Below are 23,136 nucleotides of genomic sequence, written 5' to 3'. Positions count from 1 at the left end.
CAAGGACAGGATTGTCCCGCTGAGCCCCACAGCAAGCCAAGCACTGGCAGTTCAAAGGAGAGCAGCTGCTAAAACCCAGTCTAGCGGGTCTGCTGGCTTCCCCACGAAGACTTAGATCATGAGACAGCTCTCAAAATGAAAAGCCCGTTTCCCAACCCAGAGGCCATCCCTTCAGAGGGAGCAGGGACTCCAAATTTACTCGTTATTGAGCTGCTGAACGTAGGCAGAGATTTTAAGCATGATTAGGTAAACGCCAAGTTGCACTTGGGAGGTTTTCCCAAGCTTCATCTGAAACAGCACTGGGTTTGTAACTGCAACCGTTAAGGTTTAACAGGATAAGCAATAGAAACCCAGAGGATATCAGAGAGCCATATCATGGATCTTTGGTTGTTCTTACCCACATGAGCCCCAACTAGGCTTGCATAAAGCAGTGCAGAAGAGAGATCAAATATTAGCCACTTCAGACGAGTCCATTGTCTGGAGATGTCAGCTAAGGTACACAGCAAATCATGTTCTAGCTACAGAGGAAGACCAGAGACTACTGTCCAAGCAGGAAAACCAAGGATGGCCTCCTAAGTGCTGTTCAGCTTCACAGCAGTAGAAGTGCCCAGGCATTTGGATTAAAGCACAGAGCAGAAAGGGCAGCACCTCAACCAGCAATTCACAACCCATCTGCATCTGTCTCGGGAGCCTGATGTGCCTTGATGCTTGGTAAGAGGGGAGAAGGGTCTTGAGTTGATCTTTCACAGCTGGACCCTAGTTGTACTTTAAACCACATTATTTTAATCAGCACAAACACTTCAAGTTAGATCTGTCAGTGAGGGAAGCTCTGAAGCCAGGCTCCTGTTTTAAGAGCAGCAGGTACCCCCCACACCACTGCCACACTGGAAGAGACAGCAGTTTGTAGCATGCCAAGCTGTCCCCCAATGCCCAGACGGCAGTGCCAGCACACCAAACTGCAGTACCCATCGATGCCACAGCAAGGGACAACGGCAGCCAGCCTTACCCCTGCCAAGCCTTTCCAGCGATTGAAGCCCAGAACCCCAGTTTCCTCCCCCCTCCACCAGTTCCCCACCATCGGGGCAGTGCACCAACCCTCCTCATTCACAAGCACAGCAGGTATTTGGCCACCTACTGCATTTCTACCACAAGTCACATCTGCTCACGAGCAGCAGCATGAACCCGGGGAAAAGAGACATGCTGGGAGCAGAGGAGAAGACAGCAACACTCACCGCACTGCAGAGAAAGTGGCTAAATACCCCTCATCATACCCTCTGTGCAACCTTCTGCAGCACGGCTTCAGAGCAAGGCGTGAAGCGACCAGACACCATGCCAGACAGCAGTAGCTGGAGCTTTATCACAAGGAGTCACAGCCTGCCCATCAAATTTACTCATCCCAAAAGGGCTGGGGATCAGGTCAGGGCTGCTGCATCAAGTCTTGGAACAGGAGAGCGCAACGGGTGACAGGCAGCCTACAGGAATGATCCTCACGTGGCTTGCTTTAGCTGAAAGTACAGACCTAGGCTCCATACGCAAAGCAGTGTAGGGTCCAAGTACACGTGGGTGCTTTCGTTAGCCTAAAAACCTCCCAGCAAGCTAAAAATACAGATACTGCATTCACTCAAGTGGCCTCAATAAGTGAAGTCATGGAAGAACCATCTCTGCAGCAACAGAGTCTCAGACAGGAACACAGGCCAGGGGCTTGTCAAAGCCCAGCAGCTACTTCGGCATGAACAAGCTGGATATGTGGGATAATGAAGGAAGCTCAAGCAACTTGTCCTGCAAGCAGAAACTCTCGCAGAGCTTCCAGCTCAGCCCCTCAGTATTTTTTATACTAAGGCTGGGGGCTTGCCCTGCACCCAGCTTCAAGGGGAACCAGTTCCATTTCAGCTGTTTCATAACCACCTCAATTCCCCCCAGAAGTTTCTCGGCTTTCCATTCCCCTCCGCACACACCAGCGCGGAACATGACCCTGCTGCCCAAGTCCTCTGGCGTGGAGCAAAGCACACTTCAGAGTTACAAGCTCAGTCTTGGCAGACGTTTACCAATGATCTGCACAAGAAGGAATTGCTGGACTGGCCAATATCTTCAATGTTAAACAGCATTTAAAACCACAAAGAATTCAGTGCCACAGATCGAGATCAGCTTTACGAGGAAGATCTGGCAACTGCCAAAGCAGCTGCTGTTAAGAGGCCTGGGAAGAGACAAACTGAGCCAACATCAGAGATCTAGGGCATATCTGAGCTGGAAAAGTCAGGAGTTTTATGCTAACACCTGATGTCACCCACAGAGAATTACTTCGGGAAAACCATGCAAGCACTTTGCACTGAATCACCTGCAGCAGCCTGGCAGCCATCCTACAGGTTTGCGATGTTGTAAGAGCCTCTGCAACAGAGGCCAGCAGGAAAAATCCTCTCTACAGGCAAATAATAACCAGGGTAGCCAAGAAATCTGCCTTCATCCTCCCTCCGCCCCTTCTCTTTCCAGGAAGGAGTGCACCAGGAACATCCAGCCTCGCCTGAGGCTGCCGGGCACGAGACCAGCTGCTCTCCAGCTCCGGGCAGGTTCCTGCGGCCCAGCTGACTGCACCAGCAAGCACCAAGGAAGTCTCGCAGCACAACCGGAGCCAACACACTTCAAATCGATCCATCCTTTCTCACAATATTAGCAAGAAATGGGTGTTTTATCCCAAACCTGTTTAAGACGCAGCTCTCACAACCACAGCCAAAAGCAAGCTGGATATGCTCCATCCCACCGCTGCCGCATTCCAGTTGGGATAACCTTGTTGGCGTGAGCCACCAAAAGCCAGAGCCGGGGAACGCAAGTTCCTGGCAGGATTTCCAGAGCTCCAGTTTAACAAGTACATGCTTTGTCTAAAGCTAGAGTTAGCCCTAAAGCAGGGCTGGGATTTTCTGCCTAGTCCTGACCAAACCTGCCCTAATAACCCTTTGGAGCAACGCTAAAGCAACTCAATTGCCCTGTTTCAGCCTGTAATGTTGCTGGCTGAGGGCCAGACACCTGCCTTCTGGAATGATCCACAGTGTGTGAAAAAAACAAACAGGAAAAAGTTTTTCCCTGTAGCTGGGAACTGCTGTAGCACAGTGGATGAATATGTCCCTCTCCAGAGGCAAATTAACCACATTTGATAGCTGTCCAAGCTCAAAAGAGCTGCAGGCGCCTGCTCCAAGGGTTAATTAGCTACCACTACGATGGGAAACTTGCACCAAGGAATGTCCGCAAGCCCATGCCTTGGCCCAGGAGGTGCCACCCCTGTGCGACACCATGTTCCCCAGCTGCAGCCCAACTCCTGAGGGTCTTGGGATGCTCCTCATCCATTGGAATCACCTACAATGCAGCAGGGAAGCAGGGGGGGGACTGGAGCAGCCAGGTCTGGGGTCACCAGTACACAAGAGAATGGAACAGGTGGGAGCAGGCCCAGGGAAAGTGCTGTGAGGAGGGTTTAGGGATCAGAGCATCTATCACATGAGGAGAGGCTGGGAGAGGTGGGATCATCCAGCCCAGAGAAGAGGAGGTTGTACACATCAACATGTACAAAGACCTGGTGGGGTTGGAAAGAAGAATCCAGACTCTTCCCACTGACAGGGCACAAACTGGAACGCAGCAAATCCTGTTCAAGCATAAGGAAAAAAACCCAACAACTTTCTTTAGTGTGAGGATGAACGCAGAACAGGTTGCCCAGATAGACTGTGGTGTCTTCATCCTTGGAGAGACTCAAAACCCTACAGGACACAGTCTGCTCCCAGAAGAAGGCTGGATTAGTCCATCTCCAGAGGTCCCTGCCGCCTCAGTTATCCTGAGGAGCCATGACCACAGGAGCTGGCTGCCTCTTCTCACACTAAAAGTCCCCAGACAGCAGCACAAAGGTCCCAGATTACACTGGCTGGTATGACAGCACTCTCTGTGGCCAATCCAGCCACACAAGCAAGCAGCATGTCCAGGGACCACTGTTTTCTAAGGCAACCCCCCCCAATTTTTCCCAAATAGCAAAAAACCATTTTTCAGCAGAGACAAGAACCAATTCCACTTCCAGAACGTATCACATCTTGTCTCTGTACTTCAGCTGAGCACCGCTTCCAGCCCTGCAGTCACTGCCTACCACAAAGGACAGGCATTTACCTACATCTAAAGTTACTCTACAATTATCCACAGCCCCAGGAGCAAGCACCTGGAGTTGTTTCTTCTAGAAAACAGGAACATGACATATCCAGATGAATAATTTCTCTTCCCACCTGTGCTGCAGATCCTGCCACACCACACACAGGTCACCAGACATCGCAAGGGGACATCAGTGGTTTTATTTTCCAGCTGTGGGAAGTCTGTACAGTAACTCCAGGACAAAAAAAAAATCATTCAATATTTCTAATTCAGTGAGTATTCCAATCACTTCAAACCAAAGTTTCAGCAGGAGACTCTGCTGCCACCTTCTGAGATTGCCGTTACTGCAGGTGCCCCCAAAACAACTAAAAATAGCTTGTTTCCCCCCAGTTATGTCGTCAAACCAAGGGAAGGGTTTCTTTTGCAAAGAGCCAACCCCCTCCCCGTTCAGGGAGCGCTGCTCTCATCAAGCATCCCAGCCCCAGCCTTCAGCTCGAGTTTCACCTCCCCCACATGACATAAAAATAGGTTTAAACATGAGAAACTAGAGCAGCCTGTTCGCAGTCAATGCAGACGAAGCTTGCTGACCTTTGAGGCGGTTACAGCGCAGTACTCCTGACTATAGCTGACTCAATATATACATAAAAGCATAAAAGAGACACATGAGTGTATAGCATTCCCAGTTTAGCACTACAATCAGTAGCCAAGACAATCCAGCGCTGTTACAGAACGTGTTTTAAGTTGTGTCATTAACCAGCCATCTCGTTTCCAGCCTGGGCAGAGAAGCAGAGGAGTAAATCAGCCCCTGACCATTGATCGGTGTCTGGACACAGGCAGAGCAGTAGGAGTGGACCCGTATCATGGCCGAGTGTGAGGGATACCTGGAAGGCAGCAAGGCCGTGGCAGCGCTCCCCCCAAGCCCTACATTCACACAGCAAAGAAGGGTTTTTTGGTGGGGGAAGCGAGGTCCCAGCCCTCAGCGCAGCCACGCCAACAGGGAGATGCTCAGCTTGGACAGGGCCAAGCCTGAAGCCACCACAGCGAGGGTACAAGGCCCGAGAAGCCAAGAGGAGCTCCAGACACCCCTGGGAGGGCTTCAGCAGCACGGCCCGTGGGCTGCAGAGGCCCCGGACAGCCACGACCCACCGGACAGGGCAGCCCCCCAGGCCCGGGAGTGAGGGAAGGCCCCGGTCCCGGGGGCACAGCAGGGCCCACTGCCGCCCCTCCACCCCCAGGGCGGCCCCACAGCAGCGGTGGACGACCCGAGAGCGGTCGGTTCTCACCTTTTTGCCTTTCTTGCCCTCTTCCTCCATGTCTCCGGCGGCGGCGGCCCCGGCCCCCCCCGGGGCATCCCCGCAGCGGCCGTGCTCGCCCGGCCTCGGTGCTCGGCGGGGCCCAGCAACCCGGTCTCACTGCCCGGTGGTGACCATAGCCCGCCCGGCTCCCGCTCCCGGCCGCGGCCCAGCCCGGAGCCGCCTCAGCACCACCAACAACTTTTCAATCCTGCCGCCATCTTGGGCGGCGGCTTCCCGGCGTGCACCGCGCCCCGCCCTCCGCCCGGAGGACTGACGTCAGTCCTCCCCGGCCGCGGGGGGCGGGGCCGGGGAAAAAGAGCCGCACCGCGCATGCGCTGACCCCCCTCCCGCGGGGACGGGCCGGCCCCGCCCACTACTGGAACGGCAAATGCGATTGCCACGCCCACCCCCGTCCGACCACGCCCACTCCGGTGGCCCACTCCGCCCACCGCCCGCTGGCCTCGCCCCTTCGGAGTGGCCCCGCCCCCCTCCCGCGCGCTGACGTCACGCGCCAGTGCGGCCCCGCCCTCAGCCATGGCGGCAGCAGCGGCAGGTAGGGGAGCGTGGCCCGGCCCGGCCCGGCTACCATCTGCCGCCATCCTTCGCCATCCGCGGCCAGGCCCGCTCCCACGGACCGGGAGAGGAGCGGGGGCTTCCCGGGGCAGCGCGGGGTGAGGCTCTTTTCCCCCATCGGGCCCCGATGCCGCCGCTGCGGGGTACGGTGCATGCCGGGAAGGGTAGTCCTCCATAGGCCGCGTCTGCCCGCCCGGGGTCTTCCCCGGGGGGAGCGGGACTCACCGGGCCGAGGGCTGCGTGTCCCCGGGGGCCCGGCCGTGCCCGCTTCCCACTGCCCCCCACCCTGTCCCAGCAAGCCTACCAGCGTGGGGGGGCCTGGCGTGGCCCCCACCATTCCTGCAGCGCTTGCCAGAGCAGCCCCGGGACGGTTTGAGGCCTCTCCCCGCTTTCCCCGGGGGGGGGTTATAGAAATCCCGGACACCCCCGTGCCCGGGGGGAGATCGGGACATTTTGGGGGACCCTCCGGCAGGGCCCGGCCGCCTGCTGCCTTCCCCGGCCCTGCTGACGCTGTTCTTTCCCTCTTCGGTTTCAGGCTCCCACTCCGACCATGCAGAGGGACGTAGGAAGGTGCCTAGAACAGCGGAGGTGGGTTGCGTCATCGTAATTAGCCTGTCTTAATTAGCTCTGCCAAACCTCCTCAGCCACCGAACGAAAGTCTGACAGGGCCAAAACCCTACCACAGAGCTGCGGCGTGGGGTCCTGCTCGCGCCAGGTCGTGCTCCTGCTGACGCGAGGCGAGTTGGGGTGATGTGAGGCAAGTTGGGGTGATGCCACGAGATCCTGCTCGTCCCTCGTCACCCCTCGCTCCGGTTGGACCTTGGGGCGTGTCGGAACGCAGCCGGCGAGGCTTGCCCATGCCGTCCGGCTGGGCGCAGAGAGCCTCAAAGGCGGTGACACCACGAGTCACACCCTGGTCTCTTTGACAGCTCGGCGGATTTATTTGGCAACCACCACCGTTATGGGCGTTGCCGCAAGCCTACCAGCGTGGGGGGGCCTGGCGTGGCCCCTGCCATTCCTGCAGCGCTTGCCAGAGCAGCCCCGGGACAGTTTGAGGCCTCTCCCTGCCTTCCCCGGGGGGGGTTATAGACATCCCGGACACCCCCATGCCCAGGGGGAGCCCCATGGCCCTCGGGCTGGGCCCAGCTGGCCATGCCAAGCGCAGCGGTGCCGGTTGCCGCCTCCTCCGACCCCGCTGACACCGTTCATTCCCTCTTTGGTTTCAGGTTCCCGCTCCAATGTGGAGGGACGTAGGAAGGCACCGGGAACAGCAGAGGTGGGTTCTGGCCTCGTAATTAGCCTAATTTGGTCTAATTAGCTCTGCCGAATGCCGCTGCCACAGTCTTGTCTCGTCGTTAGCCACCAAACGAGCCTCTCGGGGCCGAAATCCCATGGGGGGAGCGGGGCTGGGGTGACCCCCCTGGTTTCTGCAGCACTGGCCGGAGCAGCCTGGGGGCAGTTTGAGGCTCTAGATGTTCCTCCCCCCCCCCCTTCCTAATTAATCCAGCTAATTAAATCTACAGGCAAACAAGCGGCTCCTGCGTGCCGGGACAGACAGGATAAGGCAGCGCAGGTCAGCCGTGCCCACCCACGCGGGTGTTTGTTTGGCTCTAACCGGCGATTCTTGCCTGCTACCGCGATGCCAGGGCTGGAAAGAGGAGCTGGTGTGAAGCTGCTGTCAGTGATGCTTTTGCCACACGGCCGAATCCTGCCAACGGTAAGAGGAGTGACGTGGATTCGGCGATGCCAAAAGCCACCGGTGTCAGGAGATTTAAATATTGACTCTCAACTTGTCATCATCGTGACTCCAAACCTTTTTTTTTCCCCTCGATTTTAGGTGAAAATCTATTAGATCACCTGGTTTTGGCACAACCGCTGGAAAAACTGGATGGCAACCCTCCTGGAAAAGTTGCCGTGTTCCTCGCTTGCTTGGTGAGGAGGTTTTTTGATACCTGGGCTTTACTGGGAGTAACTTACTGTTTAAAAACTGGAACTGGGAATACTGGTGAGCGCTGGTTTGCCGTGATAACCGCAAGTGGAGCTGTGGAATTTATATCCCACCTCGTTAATGCTGTAATCCTCATTGTCCTAACGATTACCCCCTTTCTTTTCCAGCTGGATACTGGCACAGGGGTCCCCTCTCCGATGATCCTCACCTTGGCTTGTCCTCCCCAGAGCTCCCAGTTACCTGGGTTTAGCTGGGGATACTGAGATGAGAATGGGTGGCGCCAGCATCTTAATAAATAATCGATTTCCCACTGGGTTTTTGGTGTGATGTCATGATGGGGATGAGGACACATGGTGACAGGTTTGGGGACGCTGCAATGCTCCCGTGGGACTCGGCAGCCCCCAGCGACTATCACCGTGGCGTGATGACCCCAGCCCCATGGCCACCCCACGGCCGCCCCACCTCACCATCACCCCACGGGAGGTGACGATGACACCGGGTCCTCCCCGTCCCCCCCCGCGCCTGCGCCGCGGTTTTGGCGGTCGTTGGCAGCGCAGGAAGCCAGCGTGGGCGAGTGGGGGAAGTGGGTGCGTGACGGGCGCGGCATGGCGGAGCTGGAGGGTCCCGAATTCGGCAAAGCCGACTTCGTCCTCCTGGATGAGGTGACCATGGAGCAGTTCCTGGAGAACCTGCGCCGGCGGTACGTGGGGGGGGGGATGCGGTGGGGCGGAAGGTGGGGGGGTGAGGCGGGGGGCACCCCAAGGCGCTGTCCCGGTGCAGCCAGGGCGTTAAGCTGGGCGCTGGCTGTTACCGGTGCGGGCGATGGGCCATGGGACTCTACGGCATCACCTTCCCGGCAGCCGGGACGTGGGGCTTTGGTGTCGTGGTGATGGGGGGGACACCGGGGACCCGGAGTCCCGCTGGGGGATGCGGAAGCGACCGGCGCCAAACCCCGGCTCTGCAAGAAGCATCTGGGCGGTGCCCCGCGGCCCCTGGGGGGAAACTGAGGCACGTCCACATCTTCCCCCCCAGAGCGAGTTGGGGGGCTGGCGTGTGACGGGAGGGGCTGGGGGGGAGTGCACCCGTGTGTCCCACCGCGGGGGCCCCCACGTTTCCTGCCTGCTCCCGCGCCTGCAGGCGCTGCCTACAGGAAGAGCTGCTCTCCCGCTGCCCCACGGCACCTGTGGGGTGGCTGGTTCTGCCCCATAGCGTGGTTCTCGGGGTGGGGCGGGGGTGCCTAAGCCCTGTGGAGTGGGGCTTTGCCCCATAGCACGCTGCCCAGGCCCCACAGGGAGGCATCCTGCCCCACAGCGCCCGGTATTCTGCCTGTGCCGTGGATCCTGTCCCACGGCGCGGCGCTCTGCGGGGTGTGGATCCTGCTCCACGGCACGGCCCCCCACAGGATGTCACCCTACCTCTCACAGCACCCCACAGGATGCCACCTCGCCACACAGCCCAGCACCCCACAGGATGTTGTCCCACCCCACGGCACAGCACCATCCTGCCCCATGGCACAGGGTGCCACCCTGCAGCCTACTGCCCTGCCCCATGGCTCGGCACCCCACGGGATGCCATCCCATCCCCCCCCGGCTCAGCACCCTGCAGGGTGACACCCTACCCCATGGCACAGCACCCCACAGGGTGTCATCCTGCCCCACGGCACCGTACAGGGCGTACGTCCTGCCCCATAGCGCAGCACCCCACAGGGTGCCACCCCAGCCCCACGGCCGCCCCTGCGCGCAGGTTCTCGCAGGGCCGCATCTACACCTACATCGGGGAGGTGGTGGTGGCGGTGAACCCTTACCGAACGCTGGACCTCTACGGCCCGCCGGCGGTGGAACGCTACCGCGGCCGCGAGCTCTACGAGCGCCCGCCCCACCTCTTCGCCCTGGCCGACGCCGCTTACAAGGCCATGAAGCGCCGCGCCAAGGACACCTGCATCGTCATTTCGGGTAGGTGGACGGCAGCGGTTTGGGGAGGGGGGGAGGCCACGTGTGGGGCACCCTTGGGTGGGCTCCCCTCGCCCAGTCCCTGCCCTCATGCCAGGCGAGAGCGGGGCGGGCAAGACGGAGGCCAGCAAGTACATCATGCAGTACATCGCCGCCATCACCAACCCTACCCAACGCGCCGAGGTGGAGAGGTGGGTCCTGCCCCGCGGCGACGGCGGGAGGGACGGGTGCTGGGGCTGGGGGGGTGCCCATAGGGTGGGGGGTCCCCGGTGGCCTCGTCTATGGGGTCGGAGTGGGGAGACGGGGGTGCCCCACGCTCATAAGGGTGGTCTGGGTGTACCAGGGGTGGGTTCTCCATGCCCGTAGGGATTGTGGGGGGCAAATGGGGTGCCCCACGCCTGTAGGGGGGTCCTGGGGGGCCCCATGGCCATAGGGGTGGTGCGGGGGGCCCAGGGGTGCCATGTCCTGTGCCCATCGGTGAGGCTGCAGCCGCGCCACGCCATGTTCTGTGCCGTGCCATGTCATGCCGTGTTGCACCGTGCCGCGCCGTGCCGCGCCGCCCCCACGCAGGGTGAAGAACGTGCTGCTGAAGTCCAACTGCGTCCTGGAAGCCTTCGGCAACGCCAAGACCAACCGCAACGACAACTCCAGCCGCTTCGGCAAGTACATGGACATCAACTTCGACTTCAAGGGCGACCCCACCGGCGGCCACATCCACAACTACCTCCTGGAGAAGGTGCGGGGGTGCCGCGGGTGGGCACGGCCGGGTGGGTGCTGCGCCCACGCGGACACCGCCCGGCACCCACCCCCTGCGCCCTCTTCCAGTCCCGAATCCTCCAGCAGCAGCCGGGAGAGAGGAACTTCCACGCCTTCTACCAGGTGAACCGGGGGACGGGGTGGGGTGGATGAGGTGGGATCTGTGGGATGGGATGGGGATGGGATGGATGGGATCTATGGGATGGGATGGGATGGGGATGGGATGGATGGGATCTATGGGATGGATGGGAACTACGGGATGGGATGAGGATGGGATGGATGGGATCTGTGGGGTGGGACGGATAGGATGGGATGGATGGGATCTATGGCATAGGATGGAGATGGGATGGATGGGATCTATGGGATGAGAAGGTTGGGATGGAACAGGTGAGACAGGACAGATGGGATGGATGGGATCTACAAGATGGGATGGAGTATGATGGCGTGGATGAGATGGATGTGATGGGGACAGGATGGATGGAATGGGAGGGACGAGAAGGGATTGGATGAGATGGGATCTCTGGGATGAGATGGAGATGGGATGGGGACAGGATGGATGGGATGAGAAGGTTGGGATGGGTTAAATGAGATGGGTTAGATGAGATGAGATGGAGATGGGATGGGGACAGGATGGATGGGATGAGAAGGTTGGGATGGGTTAAATGAGATGGGTTAGATGAGATGGGATGGATGGGATCTATGGGGTGGGGTGGGTGGGTTTGATGGGATGCGGACAGGATGGAGTGAAAAGGCTGGGATGGGATGGATGGGATCTATGGGATGAGATGGGGATGGGATGGGTGGGATGAGAAGGTTGGAACAGATGGGACTGGTGGGATGGATGGGGCAGATGGGATAAATGGGACGGCGACGGACAGGGCAGGGCGAGATAGGACGCGTTGAGATGGGACGGGATGGGCTGCGACAGGGTACGGGGACACTGAACAGCACCAGCCGGGCGGGGGGGCTGCCGAGCTGAGGCTTTCCACCCCCGGCGTGCCAACAGCCCCCCCCTCACCCCCCAGCTGCTACTGGGAGCCCCGGCGACTCTACTGGCCTCCCTCCACCTCTGCCGGGACCCCGGCGCCTACCGCTACACCCGGGAGGGTGCCCAGGGCTCCGTGAGTGGGGCTAGGGTGGGCACAGTGTGGGCAGGGGGTGGGCAGGGGGGGTCCCAGCCCCTCACGCCGTGTGTCGTGTCCCCCCCCCCAAACCCCGACCCCAGGCCTGCGGGGACGACGCGGATGGCTACCGGGCGGTGGAGGAGGCGATGGCCGTCATCGGCTTCTCCCCGGAGGAGATGGGCTCCGTGCGCCGCATCCTGGCCACCATCCTGCACCTGGTGAGACCCCCACCAGTATGGACACCCCCCCCCCCCCCCGTGCACCAGTATGTTCCCAGGCAGACCAGTATGGCCACAACACACACCAGGATGGGGCTGGGCAAACCAGTATGGCCCCCATACACCAGTAGGGTCCCCATGCACCAGTACAGCCCCCCATACCCGTATGGCCCCCACACACCCCAATACGACCCCCTCGCACCAGTATGCCCCCAGGCAGACCAGTATGGCCCAGTGCAAACCAGTATGGCCCAGTATGGCCCGGCACAGTGCAATGCAAACCAGTAGTATGGCCCGGCACAGTGCAATGCCAACCAGTAGTATGGCCCGGCACAGTGCAATGCCAACCAGTAGTATGGCCCGGCACAGCTCAATGCAAACCAGTAGTATGGCCCGGCACAGTGCAATGCAAACCAGTAGTATGGCCCGGCACAGTGCAATGCAAACCAGTAGTATGGCCCAGCACAGCTCAATGCAAACCAGTAGTATGGCCCGGCACAGTGCAATGCACACCAGTAGTATGGCCCAGCACAGTGCAATGCAAACCAGTAGTATGGCCCAGCACAGTGCAATGCAAACCAGTAGTGTGGCCCAGCACAGTGCAATGCAAACCAGTAGTATGGCCCGGCACAGTGCAATGCAAACCAGTAGTATGGCCCGGCACAGTGCAATGCAAACCAGTAGTATGGCCCGGCACAGTGCAATGCAAACCAGTAGTATGGCCCGGCACAGTGCAATGCAAACCAGTAGTATGGCCCGGCACAGTGCAATGCAAACCAGTAGTATGGCCCGGCACAGCTCAATGCAAACCAGTAGTATGGCCCAGCACAGTGCAATGCAAACCAGTAGTATGGCCCAGCACAGCGCAATGCAAACCAGTAGTATGGCCCAGCACAGTGCAATGCAAACCAGTAGTATGGCCCAGCACAGCTCAATGCAAACCAGTAGTATGGCCCAGCACAGTGCAATGCAAACCAGTAGTATGGCCCAGCACAGCTCAATGCAAACCAGTAGTATGGCCCAGCACAGCGCAATGCAAACCAGTAGTATGGCCCAGCACAGTGCAATGCAAACCAGTAGTATGGCCCAGCACAGCTCAATGCAAACCAGTAGTATGGCCCAGCACAGCGCAATGCAAACCAGTAGTATGGCCCAGCACAGTGCAATGCAAACCAGTAGTATGGCCCGGCACAGTGCAATGCAAACCAGTAGTATGGCCCGGCACAGTGCAATGCAAACCAGTAGTATGGCCCGGCACAGTGCAATGCAAACCAGTAGTATGGCCCGGCACAGTGCAATGCACACCAGTAGTATGGCCCAGCACAGTGCAATGCAAACCAGTAGTATGGCCCAGCACAGTGCAATGCAAACCAGTAGTATGGCCCGGCACAGTGCAATGCAAACCAGTAGTATGGCCCGGCACAGCTCAATGCAAACCAGTAGTATGGCCCGGCACAGCTCAATGCAAACCAGTAGTATGGCCCGGCACAGCTCAATGCAAACCAGTAGTATGGCCCAGCACAGTGCAATGCAAACCAGTAGTATGGCCCAGCACAGTGCAATGCAAACCAGTAGTATGGCCCAGCACAGTGCAATGCAAACCAGTATGGCCCAGCAAAGCCCAGCACAGCCCAGTGCAAACCAGCATGGCCCAACACAGCCCAGTAAAGCCCAGTTCAGCCCAATGCAAACCGGTATGGCCCAGCTCAACCCAATGCAAACCGGTGTAGCCCAATTCAAAGCAGCGTGGCCCAGAAAAGCCCAGCACAGCCCAAATCAAACCCGTATAGCCCCATACAAACCAGTACAGCCCTGTATGGCCCAGTCCAGCCCGGGGTACGGGAGCGGCTCGCGCCGGGACACGCCAGCCCCTTCCCGGGGTGCTCCCGGGTGTCCCCCCACCTTCATCCCGTGACGGGGCTGCCCCAGGGCAACGTCGGGTTCGTGGCGGAGGGCGAGACGGCGGCGGTGGAGGACGCGGCGCAGCTCTCGGCGCTGGCCGAGCTGACGGCCACGGCGCCCGGCAGCCTGCGCCAGGCTCTCCTGACCCGCACCGTGGCGGCCGGCGGCGGGGAGCTGATCGAGAAGGGCCACAGCCCCAAGGAGGCCGCCTACGCCCGGGATGCCTGCGCCAAGGTATGGAGGGGACGTAGGGTGATAGATCCCCCCCCACACAGCACCCTTGGGTGCCCACCACCCTGTCCCCGTCCCCAGGCCATCTACGAGCGTCTCTTCTGCTGGATCGTGGGGCGCATCAACGCCAGCATCGCCGCCCACGACTACGACGTCCGCCTGCACGGCAAGAGCACCGTCATCGGCGTCCTCGATATCTACGGCTTCGAGATCTTCGACACCAACAGGTGACCTGGGGTGGGGTGGGGGGGGACACGGGGACGCTTTGGGGGGACAGGGCCAGGGAGGAACACGGTGAGGGGATTGGGGATGGGAAGGATGTGTGGAGGGGACGGAGGGGGACACGTGGAGGGGACAGGACCCAGGAGGGACACATGGAGGGGACAGGGCTTGAGAAGGATGAGTGGAAGTGACGGGACCCCAGAGGGACACGTAGTAGGGGAGGAGAGGATGCCCAAGGGACACACGGATGGAACAGGACCTGGGAGGGACAAAGGATGCGGATGGGACCTAGGAGGGGACCCATGGAGGGGACAGGACTTGGGGGGGACACATGGAGGGGGAGGATGCTCAAGGGATACGTGGAAGGGGACGGGACCACAACGGGCACGTGGAGGTGACGGGACCGGGACCAGGAGGGACACACGGAGGGACAGGACCGTGAAGGACAGCAGCAGGGCCGTGCAGCTCAGGGGGTGCACAGGGGATGGGATGGGGGGGACACCGGGTGGCAGTGACCGTCCTGACCCCCTTGCCCGCAGCTTCGAGCAGTTCTGCATCAACTACTGCAACGAGAAGCTGCAGCAGCTCTTCATCGAACTGATCCTGCGGCAGGAGCAGGCGGAGTACCAGCGAGAGGGCATCGCCTGGCAGAGCGTGAGGGGACGGAGGGGGCCGGGGGGGACATGGGGGGGACACGAGGGACATCGCCTGGCAGAGCGTGGCGGGGACACGGGGAACACGGCGGAGGGGGACACACACGGATGCCATCGCCTGGCATGGTGAGATCTGGGGGCAAATCAGGGTACCTGGGGGGGGGCAATTCGGGGTGCCCACCCCCCTTCCCGCCCCAGATCGAGTACTTCAGCAACGAGCCCATCGTGGAGCTGGTGGAGCAGCCGCACCGCGGCATCCTGGCACTGCTGGACGAGGCTTGCCTGGCGGCGGGGACCGTCACCGACTCCCTCTTCCTCGCCTCCATGGATGCCCGCCTCGGCCGCCACCCCCACTACACCAGCCGTAAGGTGCTTCTGGGGGGAAACTGGGGGGAGCTGGGGGTCCGTGGGCAGGGAGCTGACAGCCCCCCGCTGCTCCCCAGCTCTGCCCCACGGACAAGACCATGGAGTTCAACCGGGACTTTCGCATCAAGCACTACGCTGGAGATGTCACGTGAGGGGGGGACGGAGGAGGGCCATGGTGGACCATGGGCAATCGTCGGGTGGCCATGGGGCTGTGGGCCACCATGGGGGTCTTTAGGAGGCCGTGAGGGCCATGGGGGGGCCGCTTGGGACCAGGGGGGTCTAGGGGCTCTTGACGGTCTACAGTTGACTGTGGGGTCTTGAAGAACGGTGGGAGACCATGTGGGAGCATGGAGGGGGAACACAGGACTGTGGGGGGGATCTTGAGGGACTGTGGGAGGTGGTTTGGGGTCATGGGGGACCATCAGGCTGGGGGGACTGGCAGGGGGTCAGTTGGGGCCGTGGGAGTGTGGGTGGCCATTGGGGACTATGGACATCATGAGTGGCCATGGAGTTGTGGGAGGCCGTGGGGGACCATGGGTGGCCCTGGGGCCATGAGGGACCTTGGGAGGGCATGGGGGGGGACTGTGGGGACCACTTGGGACCAGGGGTCTAGAGGGGCTCTTGGGGGTCTATGGTTGACCATGAGGTCTTGGAGAACCATGGAGGGCCATGTGGGAGCATGGATGGGGGACGTGGGACTGTGGGGGGGCCTTGAGGGATTGTGGGAGGTGGCTTGGGGTCATGAGGGACCATCAGGCTGCGGGGATCATGGGAACCGTGGGAGTCTGGGGGGTGTCAGTTGGGGCCATGGGAGTGTGGGTGGCCATTGGGGAGTATGGACAACGTGAGTGGCCACGGGTTTGCGGGTGGCCATGGAGAACCATGGAGGACCATGAGTGGCCTTGGGACTATGAGGAACCTTGGGAGGGCATGGGGGACAATGGGGGGCCACTTGGGACCATAGAGGGCCATAGCGGCCCCTGGGGGACTATGGGGTGGCCTTGGTTGACCGTGGGGCTTTGAGGACCCCCGGGGAATTGCACAGAGCCATTTAGGACCACGGGAGGCCATGTGGGGGACCGTTGAGGTCCGTGGGGTCTGGGAGGTCCCCAGAGACCATGTGCAGTAGGACAGGCCGTGTAGGACATGCCGTGCCATACCCTGGGGACAGTGGGGACAGGGTTGGGGGACTCCGTGTCCATCCAGCACTGAACCCCACAGTCCCCTGGCCTCCACGGGTGCCCCCAGGGCCACCCCCAGGGCCACATGTCACCTCTGCATGGAGCTAGGTGTCCCTGGCAGCCCCTGGCCCACCACGGGCAGGAAGGACTGCCCAGACACCTGGGTCCTGTAGGATGCAGCTCCCCCCTCGACCACCCCAGGGCGCCTGGAGGAGCCCCCCCAACATGATGTCCCCTCCCTCAGGTACTCAGTGGAGGGTTTCCTGGACAAGAACAAGGACACGCTCTTCCAGGACTTCAAACGGCTCTTCTACAACAGGTTGGGGACACGGGGGGCACAGCTGGGGGGGGGGCTAGTGGTACAGCCATGGGGCAGAAGCGGGGTGCCCAGTGCTGTCAGCCCCACGCCAACGCTGTCCCCAGCGCGGACGCCGTGCTGCGTGCCATGTGGCCTGACGGCGAGCAGAGCATCACCGAAGTCACCAAACGCCCGCTGACCACCGGCACGCTCTTCAAGAACTCCATGGTGGCCCTGGTGGAGAACCTCGCCTCCAAGGTAAGGGACCGGGGACAGCCAGGCATGTCCCCGTGCCAGCCTGGCATCTCCTCGCACCAATTTGACGTGTCCCCACGCCAGCTGGCCACATCCCCAACCCATCTTGGTATGTCCCCATGGCAGATGCGCATGGCTCCAAGCCCCACGGGCATGCTCCTGAGCCAGCCAAGATGTCCCCAAGCCAGCCAGGCATGTCTCTGTGCCAGCGAGGCATGCCCCCAAGCCAGCCAAGATGTCCCTGAGCCAGCCTGGCATGTCCCCAAGCCAGCGAAGATGTCCTTGAGTCAGCCAGGCATGTCCCCAAGTCAGCCAAGATGTCCTTGAGTCAGCCAGGCATGCTCCTGAGCCGGCCAAGATGTCCCTGAGGCAGCCTGGCATGTCTCCAAGCCAGCCAAGATGTCCCTGAGCCAGCCTGGCATGTCCCCAAGTCAGCCAAGATGTCCTCGAGCCAGCCAAGATGTCCCTGAGCCAGCCTGGCATGTCCCCAAGCCAGCCAAGATGTCCCCAACCCAGCCAAGATGTCCCCAAGCCACCCATGCCCAGTGCAATCCCACCCTGCGTGCCTGGAGCCCCCCAGCCCGGGACGCCCGTGGGCTCGGTGCCACTCGCGAGTGCCACCGCGGTGCCATCCCCTCCGTGTCCCCGCAGGAGCCCTACTACGTGCGTTGCATCAAACCCAACGATCAGAAGTCGCCGACGCTCTTCGACGAGGAGCGCTGCCGGCACCAGGTCTCCTACTTGGGGCTGCTGGAGAACGTCCGGGTGCGCCGCGCCGGCTTCGCCTACCGCCAGCCCTACCACCGCTTCCTCCTGCGGTACGGCTTGCGCCCCCCATCCCGGGACCCCCGTAAACCCCCCCGCACCCCCTCACCTCGCTCTGCCCCCCAGGTACAAGATGACCTGTGAGTACACGTGGCCCAACCACCTGATGGCCACCGACCGGGAGGCCGCGCAAGCCCTCCTGGAGCAGCACGGCTTCCAGGACGACGTGGCTTACGGCCACACCAAGGTCTTCATCCGCACGCCTCGCACCCTCTTCTGCCTCGAGCAAGAGCGGGCGCAGCTCATCCCCATCATCGTCCTGCTGCTGCAGAAGGTGGGCACGCGCGGCACGAGCCGGCTCGGTCTCGGCACAGGGCTCCACCGGGGAGGTTTTTTTGGGGGGGAGCAGCATTTTGGGGGTCTTCCAGAGCCGCGATGCCGAGCAGCCACCCCGGTGCCACGGCCGCGCTCCCGTTGGATGGGGGGGGGATCCATGGGGCAGCGGCCGCCCTGACCGTCGGCGTTCGGCAGGCCTGGCGCGGTGCCCTGGCACGCCGGCGGTGCCGTTACCTGCGCGCTGCCTACACCATCATGGCTTACTACAAACGGCACAAGGTGAAGACGTACCTGTGGGAGCTGCTGCGGCGCTTCCAGGGTGTCCGCACCCTCCCCGATTTCGGCAAGAGCGTGGTTTGGCCGGAGCCGCCGGCGGTGCTGGCGCGCTTCCAAGACGCCAGCCAGCGCCTCTTCCGCAGGTACCGTCCCGGATCCCGCTCCGCTCCCGCGTTGGGATGGGGACGTGGGATGGGGATTTGGGTTGGGAATGTGGGATGGGGACATGGGACAGGGATGTAGAAGGGGAATGTGGGATGGGGACAGAGATGCGAGATGGGGATGTGGGATGGGGACGTGGGCAGGAATGGGGACGTGGGACAGGGATGTGGTCATGGGATGTAGATGTGGGATGGGGACGTGAGATGGGAATGTGGGACAGGGATGTGGGATGGGGACATGGGACTGGAATGTGGACCAGGGACATGGATGTGGGACAGGGATGTGGATGTGGGATGGGGACGTGGGACAGGGGCACGGGATGGGAATGCGGGACAAGGATGTGGGACAGGGACGGGGACATGGGACAGGGACATGTGTCACAACTCAGACTGGACAGACCAGGGAGTTGTGTTTAATTCAAAATTCTCTTAGGCTAAATTAAGGTGAAATGACACCAAACGATCAGTTAAAGATTTTATTCATGACAGAAGCAAACGGAACTGGGGAGGTGTGGTAGTAGGTGGCAGGGTTTCTCACAACAGGAATTGGCATAGGACTACTTCTGTAAACCGTGTAACCCAGGGTAACCATATACATCGATTCAGGGAATAAGGAGATGCCTCCCGTTGAGTCCCGAGGTTCAGAGCAGACGCCCTTGCTTTCCAGACTCCTTCTCAGAGAAGGGTCTAGGGGTGGCTGGATCCACTCTTAGTCTCAGACTTGGTCAACAGTTTATGTCTTGAAACGGATGAGGTGTAGGGATTGTGGAAAAGGAAAAGGAAAGAGAGAAGAAGACAGAGAAAAAGGAAGAGAGAAAGATTTCACCGGTCCTGGGTCCAGCGTTGGTTCAGTCAGCCAAGGGGTCCAGTCCCGGTGGGCTTGCGCAGCCGGGGCTTCATTTTGTGTCCTTTTATCATCCTTGTCCCTCCTTCGGGTGGGCACCCGAACTCGTCAGGTTAATGAGCAGTTTGTGAGGCTTTGGGCTTGGGGGTCATTTGGGGAGTAACTTCTCCTTCGCTGCAGACATGGCCGTTGTTTGATCTTTGTATCAGAACAGCTTATCAGAACGGGGAGCTGCGCACCCTCCAGCCCTCCCCTCCTGTTGCTGCTGAGCTGATGGGCTTTCCACCTTGGTTCCTTGCTGCGCGGCGTTTGTCTTTAAGCACAACTTGCCCCACCACAATGTTTGAGACATTAACTCTTTCGGTCTTTCACAACGTGGGACAGGGACATGGGATGGGGATGTGGGACGAGGCCGTGGGATGGGGATGTGGACTAGAATGTGGGACAGGGACGTAGGACAGGGACGTGTGGGATGCGGACGTGGGATGGTGACGTGACCGTGCTCCATCCCCCCCCGCCGCAGGTGGCGAGCACGACAGATCGTCAAGAACATCCCCCCCTCGGAGATGGGGCAGATCCGGGCCAAGGTGGCCGCCATGGAGGCACTGGAAGGGCTGCGGAAAGACTGGGGCTGCCAGCGCAGCTGGGCGCGGGATTACCTCTCCTCGGTAAGGGCTGCCGGCGGGTTTGGGGGTGCCCCACGGCGCATCCCGGGTGTGCCACCCCCACCCCATGCCTCGGCTCCCCACAGCCCAGCGAGAACCCGGGGCAGGCGCTGCCCTTCGCCCGCCGCCTCCAGACCCTCAAGGACAAGGTGCATTTCGGCTCCGTCCTCTTTTCCTGCCACGTCCGCAAGGTGAGGGGAGCGGGTGGTCCTGCCTGGCCACCGCGTCGGTGTCACCCCCTCGCCCTGTCCCAGCGTGTCCCCTCGCCTGTCCCCGTCCCCGCAGATCAACCGCTTCAGTAAGAGCCGGGACCGGGCCATCCTCGTGACGGACCAGCACCTCTACAAGCTGGACCCCCGAAAGCAGTACCGGGTGATGCGGGCGCTGCCCCTCAGCACCGTGAGTGTCCCCAAACCCACCGGTGTCCCCTACACCCTGTCCCGGCGAGCCACGGTGAGGGGCACCCAGGTGTCCTGGCTGTCCTGCTCCCACCCGGAGGTTGAAGACCCCTCCGTGGTCCCCATGGCCCCATCCGCATCAGGACGGTGAACTCCCCTGGGACAGAGGTGTGATGCCGTCCCCACCACGCCGTCCCCACCACGCCGGCCCCACCACGCTGTCCCCACCACGCCGGCCATGCCATGCTGTCCCCACCAAGCTGTCCTCACCACACTGACCACGGTGCCTTGGCCACACCACGCTGCCCATGCCGTGGCCCCAAGCCCCCCCCCCGCCACCACGCAGCCGTGACACCCAGACGTCCCCGCAGGTGACGGGGCTGAGCGTGACGAGCTGCCAGGCGCAGCTGGTGGTCTTCCACACCCAGAGCCAGGACGACCTGGCCGTGTGCCTGCACAAGATGCAACCGGCGGAGGACAACCGAGTGGGCGAGCTGGTGGGCGTCCTCCTGGAGCACTGCCGAGCGTGAGTTGCGGGGATCGGGGTTGGAGAGGTTGGGGGGGGTGTCCCCGGCACCCCGTGAGCTCCCCCCGCACCCCATTGATGCCGGCATGTCGTAGGACCAAGCGGGAGCTGCAGGTCCGGGTCTCCGACTGCATCCAGCTGAGCCTACGTGGGCGCCGGCGGCTGCTGACGGTGGAGACGCGGCCGGGGGCGGTCACCCCCGATTTCGGCAAGAGCCGCGACGGCTTTGTGCTTTACTGGCCTGGGAGATGAGGTGGGGCGGGGGGGGGGCAGCTGCTCCATCCCCCCCCGGCCGCATCCTGCCCGTACCCTGCCCCACTGGCCTCTGCTTAGGACCCCGTAGCCCCACTGTGACCCCCAACCACGTGTCCCCACGGCCCCCCCAGGACGTTGCCGAAGCCTCTGTGTGTGCTGGGAATAAAGAGCTGGATGGGACCCCCGCAGCCCCCTCCCCCCGCCTGCCAAGCATGTCCGGGACCCTCAGGACCACGGGGCTGGGGTACCCCCCAAAACTGCCCCACAGCTTGGGTCCCTGCTAGCTTGGTGGGGGGCGGGTGCCCCCAGGTTGGCTGCGGTGGGGCAGGGATGGGGGCATGGATGGAATTGGGGTGGGAAGGGGGTGGTGGAGGATGGGCTGTGCTGGGATGGGCTGGGATCTATGGGATGGGGCGGGAAGGCAGCCCCCTGTGCCGGGGCCCTGGCTCCCAGGGTCCCCATGCTCCTGGTCCTGATGTCCCTGACACCCAGTATCCTGATGTCCCCAGTACCCAGTGTCCCGAATTCCCTGTGTCCCAGATCCCTGTGTCCCTGACATCCAGTGTCCCGATGGCCCTGGGCCCTGATGTCCCCAGTACCCTGTGTCCCAATGTCCCCGTGTCCTGTGCCCTCATGTCCTGGGTCTCAATATCCCTGACAACCTGTGTCCCAACACCCCTGTGTCCCTGGGCCCCAGGTCCCGATGTCCCTGTGTCCCGGGTCCCAACGTGCCGTGTCCTGGGTCCCAATGTCCCTGACACCCAATGCCCCTATGGCCCCCGTGTCCTTCTGGCCCTGATGCCCCCGTGTCCTGGTGCCCCCGTGTCCTGGATCCTGATATCCCCGACACCCTCTGTCCCGATGTCCCTGTGTCCCGAATCCTGATGTCTTTGTGTCCCAGATCCCTGTGTCGCTGAGACACAGCATCCCAATGTCACTGTGTCCTGGGTCCAAATGTCCTGATGTCCCTGTGTCCCAGGTCCCAATGTCCCTGACACCCAGTATCCCGATGTCCCAAGGTCCTCGTGTCCCAATGTCCTCGATGTCCCTGTGCCCATGTCCTGTGTCCCAATGTCCCCGACACCTGGTGTCCCTGTGCCCTGGGGAGTGAAGAACTGGAAAAGGAGGGATGGGAAAACAGGGGAATTTTTCGTGGTTGGAAGAAGGTGGTTCCTGTCCCACTGGTATTTGGGAAGCCGCTAACGAGCCGAAAAGCTCGTCCCCTGCCAGAACTCATCAAACAATTAAATTAATGGGGAAAAATTAGGAAAAAAACCTGCACCATTATTCTTCTGATAATAACCACAGTTTTAGAACAGGCCTGGTCGTGGTCTCATATGGGAGAACAGGGCATCACTGGGGACCACCGAAGGGGTATGGGCCTGGAACCTTAAATTTAAATATATGTCCCGATATTGGGGAAGAAACCACAGGAAATCAAGGGACAAGGGCTAATTAACAGGGCTAATTACCTATGCCAATCCAAAGGAAGATGCCTTAAAAGTATCTGAGCCCTCGCTATGGCTGCAGCTTGGAAAGAATTCACATTTCCATTTTTCAATTAATCCCTTGACGGGCGAAGATTTGGCCAATTCCTCTCGGGACCTGGAAGCCTTTGCAGTGACAACGGGATCGATCTCCTCACCCCGGTCGGGCTCACGTGGACTGAACAGGCGATATTTTATTTTTGCACCGTTTAATACAATACATCGTTAGTCGGGGGTCCTCTCTGGGGACAGGGAGGGGGACGGGGGGGGGTGGTCGGGGTCCCAAATGGCTCCCAGCTGCCCCCCACCCACCCTGGGGCCCAGCCCCAGGGGAGC

At 61.0% G+C, this 23,136-nt stretch overlaps 2 protein-coding genes and 2 non-coding genes across 6 annotated transcripts in view; 3 read left to right on the top strand and 1 right to left on the bottom strand.

Annotated features, from left to right (window-relative positions):
• CCM2 (CCM2 scaffold protein) overlaps window positions 1-5,642 on the bottom strand; it is a 40,532-nt gene extending 34,890 nt beyond the window's left edge. The window contains exon 1 of the mRNA XM_075043462.1: window positions 5,400-5,642. Coding sequence (XP_074899563.1) covers window positions 5,400-5,429 — 30 coding nt within the window. The 5' untranslated portion in view covers window positions 5,430-5,642. The remainder of the gene's footprint in view (window positions 1-5,399) is intronic.
• Window positions 5,643-6,276: 634 nt separating this feature from the next.
• On the top strand, window positions 6,277-6,410 carry LOC142028804 (small nucleolar RNA SNORA9). The gene has a single exon (XR_012649697.1). It is a non-coding gene; the product is annotated as a small nucleolar RNA SNORA9 (small nucleolar RNA).
• Window positions 6,411-6,955: 545 nt separating this feature from the next.
• On the top strand, window positions 6,956-7,088 carry LOC142028805 (small nucleolar RNA SNORA9). The gene has a single exon (XR_012649698.1). It is a non-coding gene; the product is annotated as a small nucleolar RNA SNORA9 (small nucleolar RNA).
• A 1,421-nt stretch (window positions 7,089-8,509) lies between these two features.
• On the top strand, window positions 8,510-23,008 carry MYO1G (myosin IG). Of its 3 annotated transcripts, none has more exons than XM_075042898.1 (23): window positions 8,510-8,632; window positions 9,676-9,884; window positions 9,979-10,072; window positions 10,452-10,617; window positions 10,707-10,760; window positions 11,663-11,758; window positions 11,863-11,979; window positions 13,909-14,115; window positions 14,194-14,339; window positions 14,874-14,988; window positions 15,186-15,356; window positions 15,431-15,501; window positions 16,779-16,853; window positions 16,958-17,090; window positions 17,739-17,905; window positions 17,979-18,186; window positions 18,384-18,607; window positions 19,993-20,137; window positions 20,221-20,325; window positions 20,420-20,533; window positions 20,904-21,058; window positions 21,154-21,311; window positions 22,896-23,008. In XM_075042898.1, exons 1-22 carry the CDS (start codon window positions 8,538-8,540, stop codon window positions 21,308-21,310), a joined length of 3,024 nt encoding a protein of 1,007 aa, XP_074898999.1. In that variant the 5' UTR covers window positions 8,510-8,537; the 3' UTR covers window position 21,311; window positions 22,896-23,008. The 3 variants fall into 3 exon arrangements, 2 of the variants coding, with proteins under 2 accessions (XP_074898999.1, XP_074899007.1); XM_075042906.1 differs by lacking the exon at window positions 22,896-23,008 and adding an exon at window positions 21,392-22,639; XR_012652496.1 differs by lacking the exons at window positions 21,154-21,311; window positions 22,896-23,008 and having other exon boundaries at window positions 18,384-18,467; window positions 20,904-21,033.
• The last annotated feature ends 128 nt before the right edge of the window (window positions 23,009-23,136 follow it).

Source organism: Buteo buteo, chromosome 2, assembly GCF_964188355.1.
Source record: "Buteo buteo chromosome 2, bButBut1.hap1.1, whole genome shotgun sequence".
In the NCBI taxonomy this organism is placed as follows: domain Eukaryota; kingdom Metazoa; phylum Chordata; class Aves; order Accipitriformes; family Accipitridae; genus Buteo; species Buteo buteo.
This window is presented reverse-complemented; position numbering and strand designations above follow the sequence as displayed.

What these genes read in the sequence shown, in the direction of transcription:
- MYO1G (XM_075042898.1), top strand. Translation starts at nt 8,538, where the DNA reads ATGGCGGAGCTGGAGGGTCCCGAATTCGGCAAAGCCGACTTCGTCCTC. An exon ending in CAACGCGCCGAGGTGGAGAG is followed by an intron (nt 10,073 to 10,451) that starts GTGGGTCCTGCC and finishes GCCCCCACGCAG; the next exon opens with GGTGAAGAACGTGCTGCTGA. An exon ending in TTTCCTGCCACGTCCGCAAG is followed by an intron (nt 20,326 to 20,419) that starts GTGAGGGGAGCG and finishes CCGTCCCCGCAG; the next exon opens with ATCAACCGCTTCAGTAAGAG.